At 40.6% G+C, this 20,571-nt stretch overlaps 2 protein-coding genes across 2 annotated transcripts in view; both read right to left on the bottom strand.

Moving 5' to 3' along the window:
• Positions 1 to 15,934, bottom strand: part of CLCN4 (chloride voltage-gated channel 4) — a 38,333-nt gene extending 22,399 nt beyond the window's left edge. Inside the window, exons 1-3 of the mRNA XM_013951227.2 lie at positions 15,898 to 15,934; positions 3,830 to 3,981; positions 3,365 to 3,464 (exon numbers count right to left, since the gene is read on the bottom strand). Of these exons, the coding sequence (XP_013806681.1) occupies positions 3,365 to 3,464; positions 3,830 to 3,981; positions 15,898 to 15,910 (265 nt within the window). The 5' untranslated portion in view covers positions 15,911 to 15,934. The remainder of the gene's footprint in view (positions 1 to 3,364; positions 3,465 to 3,829; positions 3,982 to 15,897) is intronic.
• The window catches only part of WWC3 (WWC family member 3), a 125,936-nt gene continuing 106,242 nt past the window's right edge, over positions 878 to 20,571 (bottom strand). The window contains exon 24 of the mRNA XM_067296454.1: positions 878 to 2,426. The gene's annotated coding sequence lies outside the window, so the exon portion shown is untranslated. The remainder of the gene's footprint in view (positions 2,427 to 20,571) is intronic.

Raw genomic sequence — 20,571 nt, 5'->3', positions numbered from 1 at the left:
ACAGCGAAAATACATCTAATTATAATAAAAGCAAAAATACACAATCTGGGGAACTAGTTGCAAAGGCATTACTAAAGTAGGGCCTGATACTGCAGCCTATTCCAGCCAGGTGTACCATTAGCCTGAGGTCATTGGGACTTCACTCAGGGTCTCTATATACATACTAGGCTGCAGGACTGAAGCCACACGGTGTGTTGAAGGGATGGGGAAGGAGAATACATGTACTTTCCCACAGTTATACTGGCCGCAGCACAATGACCTTGAAAAAGAATGATTTCAGAAACAATAAGGAGGCCAAATTCTGACTTATGAACTTAAAGGAACCAGACCACTGTTACATTCATTAGCAATCCAAATATGCAGAATAAAACTATTCCTCAAATCCTCTCTTTGTAAGACTTGCACTTTATTTCACAAGCAGTTAAGCAGGTATTCCTAGGAATTACACAGAGCAACAGTGACATCCAGCGGCTAACTGACAGAAAAGTGTAAAATCTATATTGAGTCCCCAGTGAAAATCTTGGTTCTCTAGTATATTTGCTAATCGATCAAAAAAAAAAACAAACAAAAAAAACCCACACCTTTCCACGGTACCAGCACTGTAAAACAGATGTGTCCCCACAATTACCAATGCAATACCAGCATGAATGCAAAGGATGGATGAAGCCAGAATGCAGAAATGACATACTTGCTTACTTGCTTTTGGGTCCCTATGTGCTTAGTTACTGGAAAACATTAAACCGCCAAGTGATAAAAAACACAATTAATATTTAAAAAAAAACCTCACATAAAATGGAAAGTCTAAAATTGTTTCATAGGTAGAAGTCAGTAACATTTTTATGGTTAATCATTTATTCAACAAGCAATACAATTTCAGGAAACCATTCACAGATTTGAACAGAATTTATCAATTCATTTCACCAGGAGAAAAATGCTGAAAAAGCTTGGGAAAAGGCTAGAATAGTGGGAGGCACAGTCATTGGAACTTATCAGGTTTCTCGAGGATTTCAGAATGAACTTCCATTGCAGACTAGAACTGAAACAAACCCTGGGGGTTATTTTTACTAAAATGGGAGTGCATGAGTGTATATTTATCACAGTCTCTAGTTGAGTGAGGTGAGTATTGACCGGCTTGTTGCTCAAGAGCTTGCTCTGTTTTTCAAACAGAATTCTCCATCCCAGATGCTCCAAATAAGGTCAGCCATGGCCTTCAGCTTGGGTTCAACACCTCTGGCTAGTGTACAGCCTATCAGGATCTCTCTCTTCCCATCTCACTTTCCCATCAGATCTTTTGTGGAAACCACAAAATAACATATTTTAATAAATTACAGTATCAACTGCAGAATCACAGAGTATTTGGGGTTAGAAGTCACCTCTGGAGATTGCCTGCTCCAAACACCCTGCTCAGGCGGGGTCACCTAGATCAGGTTGCCCAGGACCGTGTGCAGATGACTTTTGAATATCTCCAAGGAAGGAGACTCCACAGTCTCTCCAGGCAACACGTTATTCAGCCACCCTCACAGTGAAGTGTTTTCTTGTGTTCAAGTGGAATTTCCTGTGTTTCAGTTTGTGCCCACTGCCTCTTGTTCTGTCACTGGGCACTACTGAGAAGAGTCCAGCCCCATCTTCTTGACAGATATTCCCATCAGATATTTATAGACATTGATCAGATCCCCCACAAGCCTTCTCTTCTCCAGGCTAAACAGGCACAGCTCTCAGTCTCTCCTTGTACATCAGACACTCCAGTCCCTTAATCACCTTTTTGACACTGTGAGTCAAAGGACTTGCTTCAGTAGCTCCAAGTCTCTCTTGTACTGGGGGAAGCCCAGACTGGACACAGCACTCCAGGTGTAGCCTCACCAGGGCTGAGTAGAGGGGAAGGATTCCCTCACTCAACCTGCTGGCAACACTCAGCCTAATGTAGCCCAGGATACCCTTGGCCTTCTTGGCCACAAGGGCACACTGCTGGCTCATGGTCAACTTTGTGTCCAGCAGGACCCCAAGGCCTTCTCCTCAAAGCTGCTCTCTAGCAGGTCAGCCCCCAGCCTGTGCTGGTGTATGGGATTATTCCTCCCCGGGTGCAGGACTTGGCTTTTCTCTTTGTTGAACTTCATGAGGTTCCTCTCTCCCCATTTCTCCAGTCTGTTGAGGTCCCTCTGAAGAGCGGCACAACCATCTGGTGCATCAGCCATTCCTCACAGATTTGTATCATATGTGAACTTGCTGAGGGTGCATTCGAGCCCATCATCCAGGTCATTAATTAAGATTTTGCACTGTACTGGCCGCAGTATCGACCCCTGGTGGACACCAGTAGTGGCTGGTCTCCAGCTGGACTTTGTGCTGCTGATCACAACCCTCTGAGCCTGACCGTTCAACCAGTTTTCAATCCACCTCACTGAATACTTATCGAGCCCGTACTTCTTCAGCTTGTATATGAGGATGTTATGGGAGACAGTGTCAAAAGCCTTACTAAACCATCAAACCACAAAATAAATCACAAAATAACATATTTCGTCAAAATATGCCAAAACGTCACTTCAGCAATGACGATTTCTTGAGAACCTCCCCAATAATTCTCAAACTTTTAAACAGCTATAATAAACACATTAACTTGATCATTGGTAAGCAAGAAATTCACACCGAACCTGGGTGGAAATTGTGTGAAACTTTGCATCATGCTGTTACCAAGCAGACTGATACAAGAGTGCCCTGATATAACTGAAAAAGCATAAAAAACGTTAGCAGTGCAGTTTTCCAAGTTGGAAGATGTGCTAAACTGAGTGGGAGACAGGAGAAACTTGGGAAATTAATGAATTTGCTATCTGAGTTTGAGCAGGTTGTTAAATATGTAATATCTGTCTGGCTTGGGAGCAGATTTGGAACTAAGAATGAAACTGTATTTTCCCTTCCTGCACGTATAGAGAAGATAACCCAGTGAATCTAGCAGTTTACAAAGCTTCCCTTTGATCGTACATAACCACCATTCTCTTTCTCCACATCATAATATGCACTTACAGAATTAAATTAACTGAAGACAAGTTAAAAACCCTAACAAATAAAATTTACTGGTGTGACTCAAAGGTTGGGAAAGTCAAAATAGTCCATCATGGGTAAAGCACTCAGATGCATATTTCCAAAAGCAATAGAAAATCCCTTTATTTGTGAATAACATTTTTTCTAGGTCAGCACTCAGCAGGAGACTTTGCAGGTGAGTATTTTCATTAAGTACTATAACTATGTGGATGCATAACTATCTTTTAGCTTGAAACATCAGCACACAGACAATGAAGGAAAACCAGAAGCAGATGGCACTGCAGCAAATCTGGGTGAGATGGCTCTGGACGTAGCTCTAACACACACATACCTGCCAGTAGTCCTATGAGAAGCATTACAACCCATCCTGACCAGGCATCCAGCAAACTCTTGATGAACTCCCATATGGATTCCTTACTTTTGCTTGTGATCTGAAATAATATATATTTATGTAAATATATATACATGTGCATGTTGCTGATTCAGGCTGACAGTTTCACTATACCATGTTTACAACAAAAACTATTTCACTTACTGGACTGTATACACAGTTCCTCAGCTCCCTACTCCCTCCAGTCCCAGTCACATTTAGAGACGGTCCTGTTCACTTTGATTAAGTGACAGAAAGCATTTTCATATTGACAAACTCAAGACACACAACATACATATTTTCATAAATCCTACTCGAATTATACAACCAGGTAGGAAACAAGAATTCTGGAAACTTGCTTGTTTTTCTGCAGTTAGGACGACTGTAACTCAGGGGCTGTGATGCATTAAAGCCTATTCCCTTTACCTTTCTGTGCCTGTCAGTGTCACGTGATTTCTCTCGCAGCCAGTCAATAGTGTGGAAATCTTCGTAAGTCCCAACATCAGGGAAAGGCTCATCCAAAAAATCCATCAGGTTGCCAGAACCATTCATGTCTCCTGCATTAACCATATTAGGGTCTGTACGTGGGGGAAGAACAAGCATTTCAATAAATCCATGTAGATTTGCCAGACACTTCAGAATCAAGTTTTCCAAAATCCCACCACAAACCACAAAGTCAAGTTAGCCTCAGTCAACACTCCTAGGAGGCACTTATTGAAATTTATGCAATGCCACTAGGAGAAGTATACTGCTAAAGACTATTCCAATGGCTTAACAAACCCTTAAAAGCACATACAAAAAGCACAGTGTCAAAGGGCAGAATTACCAGCTTTCCCAAAAACAGAGCCCCAAAACACAGGATGGTTCAAGGGTTCCTCTGCAACGATACATCCTGATCACATGCCTGAAGAAGCACCTGCCTGCTAGGAGGTCATCTAGTAGGCAAGGTGACTAGCTCAGAAAACAAATGATAATTCACTAGAATTTACTACTCATCATGGCAAATCAGAACTGCACAGCAATGCACATGGCACTGTTACTCATAATACTACAGTGTTGTCTGGTTTTTCACATGCAGAACTCCCTGCATTGATGCTCATTTCACCCACCACTCAGAACAATTCTTTTAAAAGGCTAAATTTGAGAACACAATATATCTACTGCATATAGGCTCTGGAAACGCAGTATCTTCTTCAAGTTTTCTTCTCAAGGACTAGGAGCAGAACTACTGTTGGGGGAACCTGGGTGGTTACCTTCCGTCCCACAGACAAACAGTCCATATTTGCTTTTAAGAAAGTAGGAAGAGAAACAGCCACTGCATGTCCTGTTAGAGCACAAGAGGAAATGTAAGGATAGCCAGCCCCAAGCTGTAACAGCCAGCTACCAGAGGGCACTTGATAGTTAGAAAGGAGATCAGCGTAGGCTGTGAAATAAGATACACTCTAGAGCCATAAGAGTCACTCTAGAAAGCAGACTGAGTGGACGTTTTCAGCCCGGAAGTTCCTGGGGAGATGCTCCCTGGGTTTACAGATTCACAGATATGAAAGAACTAAAATATCTATGCCCATTGCTCTGTAGTCCTGAAAACTCTGTCTAGTTTTTACGATAATCATAAGCAAAGCATAAAAAAGTTGACTCAGAACCACCATACCTCTCTCTCCCACAGAGACTTCATGCAACATCTGCTAGGTGCAAAAATGACATAGTCTCCTTCATTGAAAGGTCACGTCCCAAGATAGTCGTTAATATGACAGACTCCAGAAAAGTCTGACATCATGCCTGATGAGAGGAGCTTTTAGTAGCATAAGAATCTAGTAAATAAAGTCATTTAGGCACACACGGTTGGATTCTTCTATCTAACTTCAGCCACCCAGAAGTTTGGTGTCTAGACTGTAACAACCATCTAAACTACCTCTAGAGACAGAGAAAGATGTGTTGCTCTAAAGACCAATTAATCACATCCATCCCAAAATAGGTATCCAGGAAATGGGGTCTTTGGGAGAGTACCCAGGGTCTGTAATCTAAAGTGGCTAGCTTAAATGTGGCCAGCTATAGATGAGGTTAGCATGACCTCAACAATAATACACAATAAAAAAAATGATGATGGATACAAACTTTAGGAATTTTAGAAAACCAACTCTGCAGAGTTTTTAACTTCTTGAGAGATATAAGATAACTTCTGCAGGTGGCTGATAAGGTTAGTACAATACTAAATACTGTGACCTGTATCTTTCTTCTGATACAGACATCATGATTTCATATGTACATAATTTGGATCTTTGAATCAGTGAGAAAATATCCCAGTTCTATAATTAGAATACGCAAAAGTGTGGCAGATAAGTTTTAATCAACTGTCCATGAACCCTAATCTGTTGCTATGCTCAGCCCTCTTTATTTACTTCTTTTTTTTCCCCTTTAGTTTTCAGCTGTTTTACTTGAATCCTCTCCATTTAATTTTTTTCTCTGGTGGTGATTTCAGGGATATAACAAGTATCAATACTCAGTTTTGTGAGTGTCTGCTTCTTTGCACTCTGCTGGATAGGACTTTTTGGACTACACAGACAATGGGCTCAGCACAAGCAGCTGAGAAAAGCATTATCTTACAGGCAAACAGCAGGTCACCATTACAATTTTATAGAAGCACTTTTAAGTGCAGAAATCAAATAATCTCCAAGCACCATGGCATGTTTGTCTGAAAGAGAATCAAACAAGGGAGTCACAGCCTGGGAAAGGAAACCAAATGCAGAGCAGGTGTCTCATACAGCACTGTTTGAGTGCAAATAATCTGCCACAGGACTGAGGCAATTTAAAACGCAGCAGTTAAAAGGAGTGACAATTGAAAATAGCAGTACTTAGCAAAACAGATGAGAACACACTCCTACATTTCCTAAGGGAAATAAGAGTCTGAAGGTGGGATGCTGTGGCTGACACCATACAGCTGAAGTTGCAAGTGGATCTTGACTTCAGTGTCTTGTAAACCATGACTGAGAACTGGAACAGGAAGCTGAAACTAGGTGAATGGATCAGACTATGCTATTATTTTGTACCACTGTGCTAGGAAGACTTTACACTGATATTTTGCAGGCCATTTACTTCAAACCAATTATTTCTGCATAGTGAAGAAGTACCTGTAAAGAATATGCAGTTCAGACTGCTTGCCTGCATCTAGGCAGTCCCCCCTATAATATAAACAAACTTCTGGGAACTGATGTGCTGAAAATATTGGCCTTTTTCCTTAATGCTGTGAGAAAACTACCCAGTACACTGGTTATACCACATTAAAAAAATAGCTTTTTAAGTATGTTGCCAAGGTTTAACACATGACAGTATTGTGATGGATAATACTAGGCCAGACCACAAGTATGTAGGATAATTACAATCTCAACCTGAATCTACCCAAAAATACATGCTACAGAACACGTTCAGGGAGAGAGAAAAGGCCTAGACACCACAGGGCCATGGAAGACTTAGAAAACAAACAAATTTTGGACGCTAGGTAGCTTTCCAGTACCTTGGTGTAGAGATTGCAGCTGTATGATTATCAGCCTTAAACTTCACTTCAAATACCATACTCTTAAAAGCAGAGATGTGATATCAGATCATGAAAGTCCCAATTACATTAAATAAACTCGAGCTATAGCAATTGTGAACTGAATACTACAGAGTTCCCATCTCATGTCCTAAGTGCAAAGCACCAAACATATTTCTTTATTTCTCTTTATTTTACATTTATTAATCTCGCCTAACTTCGGCTCCTGAAACAAAGCATCTTCAAAGTTTATTTCAGGATGAGCTAACTTGTCCTCTAGAGATGCTTGTTTCTCTACCGGCAGTACTGAGCCTAATACAAATAGTCATAGATATTTTAGTTTAATGCACATAGGTTAAGGGCAAATGAATCTCATCCAAAGATGAATTGTAGCCAGGTGTACCAATCCACTCTGATTGATGGCAAAAGTATGAGCATTACTGATGTGAGTTGTCTCATCTAACATTAGAAATCTACACTAGACTCTAGACACTGGAATCTAGACTCCTTTCATAGCTGATGAGGAGAAAGAAGCTCTTTTCAGGTGCAATTTAGGTGTTGTTTTTAGACATCTACTTTAGAATGGGGTGATTGTTCCCCAGCAGCGCCAATTTCCATTCACTGATCGCAGCTGTCAGACCGTAAGCATTCACATCTCATCAAATGAGCCTGACCCTAACAATCCAAAAGAAAACATCGCAACACAGATATATGCAGAATTAGTAAGGAGTGCAACTCTCAACCATTCCTGCCACATGAACATCTAAGAGATCTGGATACTCTGACAAACCTTATATATTGAAAGGTCTTGAACCTTTCTACATTGCTGGGTAACTACTTAGCATATGCATTTTGTCCCTTTGTCGTTCTGCGTCTTAGATGTCCTTGCTATCCTTTTCACTACTTTTGCAGGTGCTGATAATTTGCATAACAGCAAATGTTTCCTGCTTGGTCCCCTATTCTTTTCCTAATAATTCCTGACATTCCAATAGCTTTTCCTAGGGCACACATCCAACATTTTCATTAAACAGACTGCTATAACTCCAGGATATCTTTCATGAGAGACAGTGGCTGGTTTGGAGCCTATAATTTTATGTTCTTCTGGGTCATTCTCCTCATTATTCTGGCTTTATTGACTCTGATGGATATCTGCTATTTTATCCCCTGTGACTTAATATGGTGAGATCCTTCTTCAGCTCTTCACAGCGAGCTCTCATTTTTACTGAATAGTTTAGTACATCTAAAACTGAGCATTTTTTCCAATATTCTGTTCTAATAATTGTAAATAGATTCTTGCTAAAAGCTGAGTAAGGAAACAAAGAAATTCAACTGAACCGAGTATTTCCTGAACTCAGAGGGCTCCTTCCAGAAGTCTGATTAGCAGATTTCCTGGGGTTTTGACCCATCTCAGACCACTGCTGTCCTGTAGATGGAGCAAGGTCCTGGCAAGGATCGATTCATAAATCAAGAGAGGCCATGGTGCCAGACCGGGGATTGAGCCTCTCCTGACTGCCCCTAAATGTCTTCCAGAGACCTTGGGTTAGGTCAACCTGACATTCACTTCCAGATCTCCCAGCTAACTTCATTTGATGCTTGATATTTTAAAGTCAGAGAGAAGCAGACACTGCCCTACAAATGCTGAGGTGTGGCATGAGAGAAGGTGGAAGTAAGGATAAAAGATTAAGCCCCAGGATGAGCCCATGAAGCTCAATAACTGTAAGAAGCCAAATAATTGAAAAGTATTTAATCACTGAAGCCTCCTATGAAAAGAGGGCAAAAAAGAGACTAGTGCCTGCAAACAAGCCCAGGATACTAGCAGAGTGAGCAGGAAGAGGCTGGGACACACAAACAAGCACAGCAGGTATCACATGGACTTTAGTTCTCTTTTGTTACATTCACTCGGTTTTTATTATTTTTTAAAGGACTAAAAGGTAGTATTGTTATTTTATTTAAGGACATGTTTTTTCTGCAGGTGTCTCAGTGAGTAAATTCATCTTCTTGTGATTCAGACCAGCTGTATGATAAAACTTAGCTCCAAGCTGCAGTATATGGAAGAGTGATAAATTATATTTATAATGGAAATACTGACAACCTCTCAGCTTCATAGCACTGTTGCAGCATGTATGAATGTAAAAACCACAGAGAGAAGAGCTGTATTGATGAATTGACATTCTAGTTATTATGTTGACTGATCTGAACTGAAATATATTTGACATGGCAAGCACAGACAAAAACATCCCATGGTTCAAAGAAGCTGAAAAGTATACTGATGGGAAACAACTAGCTGAACAGTCATCAAAGAAAAAGTCTTGGCCTTTGCCTATTGCTATTAGACCTGCTAGTTCCATGCTACATTCTCTTCATCCTGTTTTCTGTTTTAATTGGATACATTGCACTGAAGCAGGCAGTAGACTTTTTAATGCAATTCCAACAAGTTTCAAGTTACTTTCAACAGATCACAGTTACTGAATTATTTTAACACCTAAAATATTTCTAGTAGATGAACATTCACCTATATGCTTTTATCTTTATGCTGCTTTGCTTGAAGATAGCAGTCTGGGTTTTGCTATGCGAAACATAACAATGTGCAAGCAGCAATGGCTATCTCTTTCAATGACTATTCTGCCATAGCATAAGAAGGAAATAAATCTGGTAAGAGGATGAGGGAAGAAAGGGGAATCCTAAAAGAGTGTTGCAAGTTCCTTAATTCATATTTGTTTGGCGTGACTTTTCCAGGGCATCCAAAGCATCATCTATTCCATCTCTATCAAATGTGACATGAGTTAGCTGACACGCAAAAGCAGAATGCAGTATGCCTCAGGGCTTTCTATGCTGTGGTGCCAATATACATATAGTGAGAAACCAGGGGAGGTTCTACTTCACATGCAAGGCTTTTTAAATGATTTACAGTCATTTTAATCATCACTCCACCAGAGGTGAACACATCACTGATCTGAATGGGTGGTCAGATAAGTTGCGCTCATACTGTGTGATATGACAGCATGCACTGCACAGACTAAAGGGGGCGGGGAGGCAGAGAAAACCCCCAAGATTTATTTTTCATAGCATCTGCTTATGAACATTGCAATCTTACCATTTTATTAAATGGCAAAAAAATAATAAAACTCCTTCGTACTGATGGATGATTTGTCATTCTCCACGGCCTTGATATTTATATTGACTGTTCTGAGTATTGTAAGCTCAAAAAAGCCAAACATTGTGCCCCAGTTTCACGGCTATTAACACTTCTTGCCACAAACTGCTCAATATGACCTGTCAAGCAAAGGCATCTCCAAACCTAAGATTTTTGTGAATTACTCTGTCAAGTGAAATGGTCTTGTTATTCACTGACTGCTGTAGTATTGTCATTTCCTGGCATAGACCCATTGTCTCAATCTACAGTCACGAAACACGATGTTTCTGCTGCTTAGTGACCATAATCTTTGCAGACCCTTCAGAGTTGAGATAGAGTTCATAGACCTTCAGGCACGCCCTGCCTGCACCCTGAAGTGGTCAAGTCACAGTGCGACCTGGGTGCTCTAACCAGACTCCATCCATTCTCCATCCCAAGGGAGTTACACCTAGTCATACAGATAGAAACAGAGAGCTCTCCACCTAGGCCTTGAATCTAGAGCATTAGGAGATCACTGCTGTCTACAGAGCGAGCTAAAGAAGACAGCATTCAGAAAGAGGCTCAAATGAAGGCTTCATGAGTCAGAAGAGGATATTGTTGAGGACCTGTGCAGGAAAGTGGTCTCAGAACAGAAAGCAGTTACACAGCAGCCACAGTATCACCTAGCAGGAGAAAATAGGCACAACAGTGTAGAAAATCAGCGAGCAAGGTTATTACGAGGTCACTTTGAAAGAGATTAATAAAAAGTACAGTGAAAAGATTAGGGATCTGAAGCAAATGACTTTTGGAGAAGGGGCTGGGAAAACTAGGTTTGTTTAGCCTGGAGACAAGGAGGGGAAGGGGAAAATGTAATTCCACTTCCGCTATTTAAAAGGGGGCTATAGAGAAGACAGAGACTCTTCTCAAAGGTGCACAGTAAAAGGTCAAGAGGAAATGGTCACTAGCTGCAGCAAGGGAAACTCCTTTGGGATGTATGAAAAAAAAAAAAAGGAAAGAAAAGAAAAGAAAAAAAAACCAACAGAATTCTCTGCAGTAAGACCAACTAAGCACTGGATAATGTTGTCCATAGAGCTTACATACACTCTATCCCTGGATGAATTTCAAAACTTGACTGGGCAAAGTCCTGAGCAACCTCATGTAACTTTAAACTTGGCACTGCTTTCAGCAAGAGGTTGGACTAAAAGACCTCCAGAGGCCCCCTTCCAACCAAATTTTCTGATGATTCTCAGTGTTTAAGAATACACAGTACCAAAGTCTGTCTAAGGAACAGAACCTGTGGGGATCTCCAAGTCCAGTTTGACAAGGTGGATGCTTTCCAGCTCTGTATCAGCATGTTATTGTTTTTGTCTTGTTCATGTTTAGAGCAGTCCCAATCTGAGTCACCTCACCAGCCAGCTTCCAGAATGCCAGTTACAATAGTTTTCATCTAGATAGGCTTTATGATTTCAAGGTCATACTCTCACATCTGGACTGTTCAGATCAGATGTATTTGTTCCATTTTTTTCAGGCCACGTTAGATGAATCAACAAGGACATTTCTGCTTTGAAAGGGTAGAAGGGTCCAAAAAGAGGTCAGGGAAGTGACAGCAACATATGAAGATGAACAAGCTATCCATGAAAGAGAGCAGCCTTCTATGGGTGGCAATGGATGCTCAAGAGGAAATGAATAGTGTGGCTCTAGCAGATGGACACAAGTTGCACTGCAGCTCTCTGTGCTCCCATCAAAGCTGCTCATTCAAAGAAAGGGTTGGATGAGCTGAGGAGACAGAAAAATAATTTATTCCATTTTCTTGCATACTGTAGATGTCAACCTTAAGAAATAGAGCTGCATCCCATTCTGCCAATGCAGGCCCTAACATCGTTTTCTACGTAAGGTCAGCATATAAACAGCTAATGATGTCATGCCCTTGCAACAGAGGGATGGTTTAAATCAAAGATGTTTAGAATTTGTTCCAAATACCATGAAAAAGGTATTCAAAACTCACGTATCATTTATAAATATCAGTGTTGGTAGAAGCACTTTGCAGACACCTGTAGACAAGAGTGTATGAGAATAAACAAAAAGAGATGAAATAAGGGTTTGAAGGTCAATAGAATTTTCTTTTCTTTTCTTTTTTAAAGGGACTTAGATTTACTCACAAAGTTGGCGGAGGAAAAAAAGACCCCCAAAAAACCAACTATGTAAAAGTCTACAGAAACAAAGACAAGCAAGAAAAGGCTCCGCCTTGCTCCCTCCAAGAAGAAAAGGAACCGAAGCCAAGCTGTGACTGTCTTGCCCAGCCCACAAACAGGCCTGTTCAACCTCACTGTCACATCAGCCTACCTGCCTCTTCCAAAGACATCTAATAAATTGTTTCTTAGCCTTTTACTTTCTATGTAGAATATTTCATAATGTTCAAGTGATGATGTGAATAACTAGATAATTCAAATAGTTATTTACATGATTATTCCAAAAATACCTGATTTTGTGAGCAAATATCACATAGGTAGCATCACTGGGATCCACATTGCCATATACTGGAGGTGGGAAGAAAGGCCTCATATTTCATTTCTTAGTTTCTGTCAGTTCTTTGATATATAGAGATAAAAGATATTTGTGTTTAGCTCCAGAGACTGAATCTCAAAGTATTATGAAAACTAAGTTGTCCATGTCTATGATATAGGAAATCTTAGGGTTTGGGTTTTTTTTAAAAAAAGACTTCCACATCAACAACTAACTACACACGTGAGCAGATGATCTAATAACAGCTATATGACATCTCATTCCACTCAGTATGTAGGAGGCAGTTAAAGGGTTATGAAACATTCTTCTAAATAAGAAGTAAAATGCTATCAAGTAATGATATACAAGATATCTTTAGAAAAAGCAAGCAGGCTGAATCACTGGTGAGTTAAACTGGCAGTTTTCCGCAGTTTGAAAAAGATCCACAGGCAATTTAAAACTACTCATTTTAAAAGCCTCAGACTGAACAAGCTGGTTGATTAATTATTTATTCTGTCTTAACAATGTTTTTGAAAAATGTTAAAATGGCCTTGAATTAGAGCACTCGTCAGAAACTAGACTCCTGACTCGTCAGAAACTAGAAAAACCTCAGAGCCTGGTTACAGGCCTTTTTAGAAACATAATACAGCACACAGGAAGTGGAGAATAGTTAAATTGGGAAAATACAGAGGGAAGAAGAGATTAAAATTGGCAAATTCATTTCTTATCATTCTAGGATTAACTGCAGGGCTCCCATACTTGAGTAAATAATACAGTAAATTTCTACCACCTCCCAAAATACAATAGCAGATAGGCTGCAATGTCTGGAACATTATTTTAAAATATTGCAGCATTTTCATGTATGGCTCTATTACCACATAGTTTCTTGCTATGATAGGGGGCAGGCAAGCTAAATACAGTAAATCTTTGATGTGCAGTTTTACCCTGCATAACCTCTATGGAAAAAATTATGAAGCCACAGCAGAGCTCAGAAAACATAGGGCATCAGATCATAGGGGAGATGTCCTGGAAGAAAGGGCGGGGGGAACACATTTGGGATAAAAGGTGGAAAACTGAGGCACAAAAGACTGCTCCAGACTGAACCACAATCTCTGAACATTAGTTCTCAACCACTGCACGTGCTAATGGCACGAGTGCAGCGGTGATAGCAGAGCTGGCCAGAAGCGCAGGCAAAGCGAGTCACGGGGAGCCCCGGCGCACACGGCAGCTCAAAGGGCAGCGCAAGCCGTGTCCTTGGCAGCACAGTGGGAATGGGAGTTCATAACAGACTGCCAGGACTGCCCTCCCCTTTTTGGCAACAGGAGCAGCAGTAGTAGCAATTCATGGCCTGATTCCCTCTCTCCTGTCCTCCTCCTGGGAAGCCTCTGAATTACAAAGCTTTGCCCTGCCAAAGCAGGATCCTACCTAGGCAGCGTATTAGCTGCAGCTGCTTTGTGCTCTCAGCCTGCTCCCCGCTCTTTCCCAGGTTATTTCTCCCTTTTGAGGCAAATTCCGTTTGGTAGGGAATACCCAGAGTCTGGTCTCAGTTTGAGTTTTCTTGGAAAGTTTGAGCAAAATGAGTTCAGTTCAATTATGTTAGAAAGGGAAGGGAAGAAAAGCCCAGCTCTTTCCCTGCAAGTTCCAAGTGGGAGTTTTGCACTCCTATAACTCAAAATTGGCTCAGGGTGAAAATGCTAAACTTGCTTTTCTTTGTTGTTTCCAAAGAGTCTTAAAGGTCCCTCCAAGAAGTTTGGTCAGTTAATGCTAGGGATGTAGAAAAAGCATGTGTGAAGTATTGCTGGCTACAGAATGCACTTCTTTTGCATTTTTCAGGCTGGGCTGAAATATCTTTATTAAAGGATGCCCCTCTGCTAAATCTGCTCTGATTTAATTGGCTAAAATTCAAAACCCTAGAGAATGTTGGGTAAGAAACTAGTATTTGGAAGACAGGAGATCTTGGAAACCAGGCTATCAGTTTAGTAGCATGTACAGCTTCTATTCTCAGTTTCCCTCTAGCGCCCTTACTCACAAAACGTGACTTTTTCTGGGTCCAGTGGCTCGTGGAACAGCTGTTCTTGCTGCCACAGAGCTCCAAACCAGGGCTGAAGGGACAGGGGTGCTGCACAGTTTTCCTGTTTGCACCACACTCTGCTGAGCTTTGCAACCCTTGGTTTTAGTTCTCAGGGCTGCTTTTTATCCCCTCACTCAGAAAATGATTGGATTAAGGGAGAAAAATACAGCGCTCAAAGACTGTGAAAAAGAAAATACAGAGAGAAAAGAGTTGCGCAATCAGAAGGGAGGTACCCTAGATTACTCCTAAAAAACTCTCCCCTCAACTGGGATCTTTAACTTCATTAGCTGTACCTCTCACTAAAAACCTTTTAAAGTATTCAGCTTAAAATAAGATTGATATATCTGCACTAGAAAAGCCATTAATCTGTACTATCGTGTCTCCTCTAGTGGAGGCAGCGAACCATTTTCACGAAGGAAGATGGCAATATTTTCCAGTGCACAGGGCACTGAATTTTATTGCTGCATGTGACGCTGATCTGCTGTGCATTTGTAGACAAGTTACTTCATATCTCCGCGAGGAACTACCCATCTGCGAGACTGGGAAACCCTTTCTTTGTGGTGTGTATGAGAGCAAAGCATTAGGTGTTTTATGAATAGTGATCTATGGTACTCTTGCCAGGGTTTTCCATTTCACATTAACTGTGAGTCATGTGTGATTTTTGTTTTTTTCTGGACTACAGACTACAAAAGAAAATTGAGAAAACCCAATAGTTTTTTCTTGTGTATGTATGCATGCACCACAAACTAATTAGACTCCTACTGTACAACCTGGTTCTGTTTCACTAAACAGAAGACCAACACACACACACACCTTGGGCATCTTACAAGCTGGAAACTGATGGCAAAAGCAAACTGGATAAGGACTGGTACCTACGGGCACTGCATTGCTGTTTGCAGGTCACACACCAAGTTGAGCTAAGAGCAGGCCGGACCCAGGAGAGGCTTATGCTACATAATGCTAACCATCAAAACACCTAGGTTTTAGTTACACACAAGGTGATGCCGAACTGCACATTAAGCACCGGTGGTCTCTATGGGGCAGGCAGGGGGATGACAGCATGAGGCAGTCCAGAGTGGGCTCAGCAGGACTCACACACCGCACTGGAGAGCCCCATCCGGGCCACTCCGCTGCCGCCCTCAAGCAAGGCAGGGCCGGGGGCTTCCACCCATGTTACCTGATGCCTGCTCATGTCAAATACACCAACAGGGTTCGAGCCTCACTGCTTTCTCCTTTCCAGCACAAGCACTAGGCTACAGTCACGACCCCACTTACTTTACCTTCCAGTCCCATGAATCTTCAACTTCCAAAATCCGCCGCCTCCAAAAAGGAGCAATGCCTGCGGCGGGGTGGTTATGGCACTCTCCTGCTCCAGGCAGACAGGAAGGGTCTAATGATGGGGCAGACCTTTCACTCCAACACCATCTCCTTCCCCTTGTCCAGTCATGTTTTAAAAGGCACCAGCCACTACCTTCTGCGGCAGAGAGAAGGGCACCGCCAGCAACCTAGTCACACAATTTATTTGAACAAAGGACAGGATTTTCAAGAATAAAAACTTCCTGCATGCTGTGACTGAAAAGTCACCTGACTATCTGCCTGATGCTGCTGTGGCTGAGTCATCCTCCATTCTCCGGCAAAGGCAAAAAATTATTCATCAGAATTCTTAATGCATAAAACCAGGATAATTTTCTTTTTCTGACTGGTTAAGGCTCATAAATGAAATCACCCTTTGCATTCTAGCATTTGTATTAAAACAAAAAAATATATATATAAAAATAAAAAACAAAAATAAATAAAAAAGGCAATCCAGGAAAAAACCCACGTAAGACTCAACATATTTTCTCTGCAAATATATGTCTCTATATATTGGACAGAGCACATAATTAAACACCCACAGCAGAAAACGAAAACAGACTCTGGACTTTGCTATATAAATACCAACAGTCCGAAAAATCCATTTTGTGCAGATTTTTCAGCATTTTGGTGACTGGCATTTTGCGTAAGAAGTAAAAATCTGCTTGTCATCTCTTATGTCCTTCCTGGAAAATATTTTTTTCTTGCTTGTGCTGGACGACAAACAAAGCCTATCTTACACTACAGCAAATTATGCAAGAAACCTGCCAGGCTAGGTACTTTCAAACCGTGCCAACAAAAGTTAATAATAAAGGAAAATCCTATTTCCACAAATACATTTGCTAACCCCCTAAGCAAGTTAATCCTCTTTCCTTTTTAAGCTTAGACACATCTATAATAACTTCCTTTAGGCATCCAGGAAAAAAACAAGAACATAACCAAAACAATATTGCTGTTTTCCCTCTCTGCATGACTGAATGATGGCTGCTCACGCAAATACAGAATTTAGCAGACACATGAAGGACCCATACCAAAATACATGGACAATGGGCCTTCTTCAGCTTTAAAGCTCCAGCTGGCAGCATTTCTACTGGAGATGTCAGCCGGAAGATCAGTAAAGAGCTAGCAAGCAGCTTCTGCACTTGCAAACCCTCTGCTTTGCACAGAAACTGTTTGCTTTATTTTCTGGCACAAACTCTACCCAATAGAGCTGGAGCTCGGGGATGGCAGCACAGGAGCAACTGGCAAATCCATTTTTCAAGAATTATGCTGCTTACCTGCAATGCAACATCATTTAGCCCAGTCCCAAAGATTTTAATAGCATCCTTTCTTTGGTGGTATGGCTGCAAAAGCAATGATGTCATGGGGAGGAAGCAGTAACAATCATGTGACTGCATCCTCCGTCTATAGGATATCTGATAGGGGACGGAGGCAGAGAGAGACAGTTTGTAATCCAGCAGGATTAAACTGAAAGCTTGTTTACCCTTCCCTATGTATTTTGCGACCATTAAAATGTCTACTGCTTTTTTTTTTTTCCTATTGACCTAACTATTTTTAAAAAGGGTTTATTGGGGGGGGGGGGGTTTGCAACAGCAATAACAAACACATTTTTCATGAGGAAAAAGCACATTAAGAAGTATGTTGCATGCAGATTAAGTATTCTTATTGACACTGCAGCAATGCCCAGGTGTCATAATTATTTTCTTTCATCTTTATGAAACATGTAATCACAGCAGCTTGGAAATGAGACAAACTGCAATTTCATCACCCCTTGCATTTTTCCTTCTCCCAGTGCTCCATTTCAAGCTTATCCAGACTGACCTCTCTGTATCACATTCAAGGTTTGCAAGCTTACCTCAAAGGTTTAGTCCCTCTGTTGCCTTTACTTCACCCTCCTCATTCTCCCATGCCTGCATCCCTCCACCCCTCCTGCAGTCTTCTGCCTTTTCTTCAGTGCAACTGTTACTGTTTGAAAGATCCTCTCTTATATGCCAGCCTAGTCTTTCTTTGCAAAACTTTGGCTTAAGTTTTCCCTTGAAATATTTCAAAACCAGAATATCCTAAAATGTTTTATTAAAAAAAGCAATTGTACTGACTTCCACATTTTGGTTAACAGTATGTTACACTTCAGAACCACTATTTTTTAGATTTTCACTATAGCTTACTCTACAGTGTATTTTTGAGTTCTACAACAGAATAGTAATTTCAAAAGTTCTGATTGTACTAATTTTGTATGACCCTCTAGGATTACACTCTGAAATACATAGTTTACAACTGTTCTTTTAAGGACATAGTATAAATACTCAAGCATGTTTGTACACATGAAGTGTTACGTTTTATATCAGGACACTTACCTTACTGCTCATTTTCCCTTATTTGAATACTGTGCATATCGGTTTTACTCTTAAGGGCATTCGGTGAAGTGCTTTGTATTACCAAGCAGATGCGACAGCTCAGTAGAGGGAAATCTTGTATAGGCACACATGGAAATAGGAACGAGCCACAGAGAAGGCACATGTGGTTTCCACTCACCTCAAAGGTAAGGAGCACAGTTTCGGAAGATTTTTTTGTCCCAGTTCATGTGGACAGGTGTTTATGGATGCGCTAAGCAAACAGCCTGGCCCAGCAGATCTAGCTGGTTGATACAGGGTGTACAAACCGTTTTTTTTTTTCAGACTGGCTGCACAGCTCCTCCAAATTTTGGCTTTAGGCTGCAGACAGTTCCTGCACTCCTTATATCTGATATGATACCCCAGCCAGAAGCCACATATTTTGGATTTTACTAGGAAATTTCAGCACTTAGCTTGCATCACCTTAAGTTCCCACACCTTTCTGGAGCGTCCCTTTAGTAAAGAGATTTGCCTATGACCTGCATACACAGTATTGCAGATCTCTCACCATCATTCATAAATCAGTAACAGCCCCAGGCCCATCTAACCATGTCAGTTAAGTGTGGAAAACTGACAGAAAAGTCTTAACTTCCTGCCACTGTTGCCTGCTGTCTGCTCCCATTAAAACCAATATTAATACGCAATTGAATTCTGTGGAGGAAGTTAAACAAAAGCGAGCACTTAATTTATTTTCCTTTTAATGTATCTGCAATTTTCCTTAATCAGGTTATGAGAGGGAAATAAGGAAAACAGCAAGGAGCATTTAATCGATCAGACACTAAACATCTAAATTTGGGTATTTATGTGCTACAAGACACATTATATGATGCTAATACCATATCCTAGACACAGAATAGTAATTTGTTACACTAATCAAATGAGCAAGAGGCTCTCAACCCTCCATTTTCTCCTGGACAGAACTTCTAAATTAATTTCCTAATTTTCTCTTGTCTATTACTGCAGCTGAACTCATCCAGTCTCTTGCTGGATGTATGTTTTTAGCTTGATGGTCTAATTGCAAATACACTAAAGGGACAGAATACATAATTCAATGTAGAAAATTATGTTCTATAACCTAGATATGTATGTTCAACTTTCACAGATTACAAGAAATTACAATAAACCAGAAAAGGTTTATATTGACATTTTTCAAAGTACCAGCAAATCATTTAATTGACATCCACAGAGTTCAAAAACTTACCACAAATCAACTTTACTCTTTGTTATTTCCTTCTAATTATACTTACTCAACTGAGCAGTCTCATGAAAAAGAAAATACTGTTTATGTGATGTTTTAGAAAAGACTGTTTTTGTGTTTGCTAGCCTGCAGTTTTCTGAAGTCCTTCAAATCTCTGTAAATGTATTTTTGTCCTTTCACACATATATCCCCCTATAGCTAAAAAATAGACTCGATTCAAAACAAGCAGTAAAGTGGCTTCTTTTCTAAAAATATAATTCACAGAAGTTTTACATCCAACTGAAAACAAAATAACAGCCTATATAGTTCACATAATTCCTAAAAAAGCATTTGCTCTCTTTTTACAGCACTTACCTTAAAGTCTTGTAAAGTGCTTACAAGAACTGCAGCAAGAAATACACATACGACTTCATTCTTATAACCCATACCAACATATACCCATTATAACTGTTGTTGTTGATCCTGATGGCAGCGAGGCAGACACTGTTGGTATTCCAAATGACTATTCCTAGCAGACAGTTTAAAAATAACCTGAACTGTCATACTCTCAATGCCTTGCAAATACTGGGCAGAGAGTCGTATGTCAGTGTTACAATTTCCTCCATGTTCCTGCATCTTAGGGTAGCAGAGGGAAACTGAGAATGGCATTTCTACAATTATCAAGTCTAATGTCCCCTTTGTGAAAGCAGCAGCGCAGATCAGCCTAAAAAAGTTAACCCAAATTTCTTTTGAGTGGCTTCCACCTAAGAATTAGCAGTAAGATATTACGGAAATACTAATATCAAGTCATTTCCAATACACAGCTACAAAGTACAAATTTAACTTCTGTTAGAAAAAAGGCAGTCCAAAGTATCCCAAGTGGAACTACTTGTAAATTCCATAAATCTTTAACTATGATACAGCCTCTGATACAGCTGTCAGCTTATCGAGAGTGCTAAAAGCACGTGGGAGAACATACCTGCCATTCCTGTCATTCTGGATCCATTTCAGTTCTTCAGCATAACCTCTCTAAA

Source organism: Apteryx mantelli, chromosome 1 (genome assembly GCF_036417845.1).
Source record: "Apteryx mantelli isolate bAptMan1 chromosome 1, bAptMan1.hap1, whole genome shotgun sequence".
Lineage (NCBI taxonomy): Eukaryota > Metazoa > Chordata > Aves > Apterygiformes > Apterygidae > Apteryx > Apteryx mantelli.
This window is presented reverse-complemented; position numbering and strand designations above follow the sequence as displayed.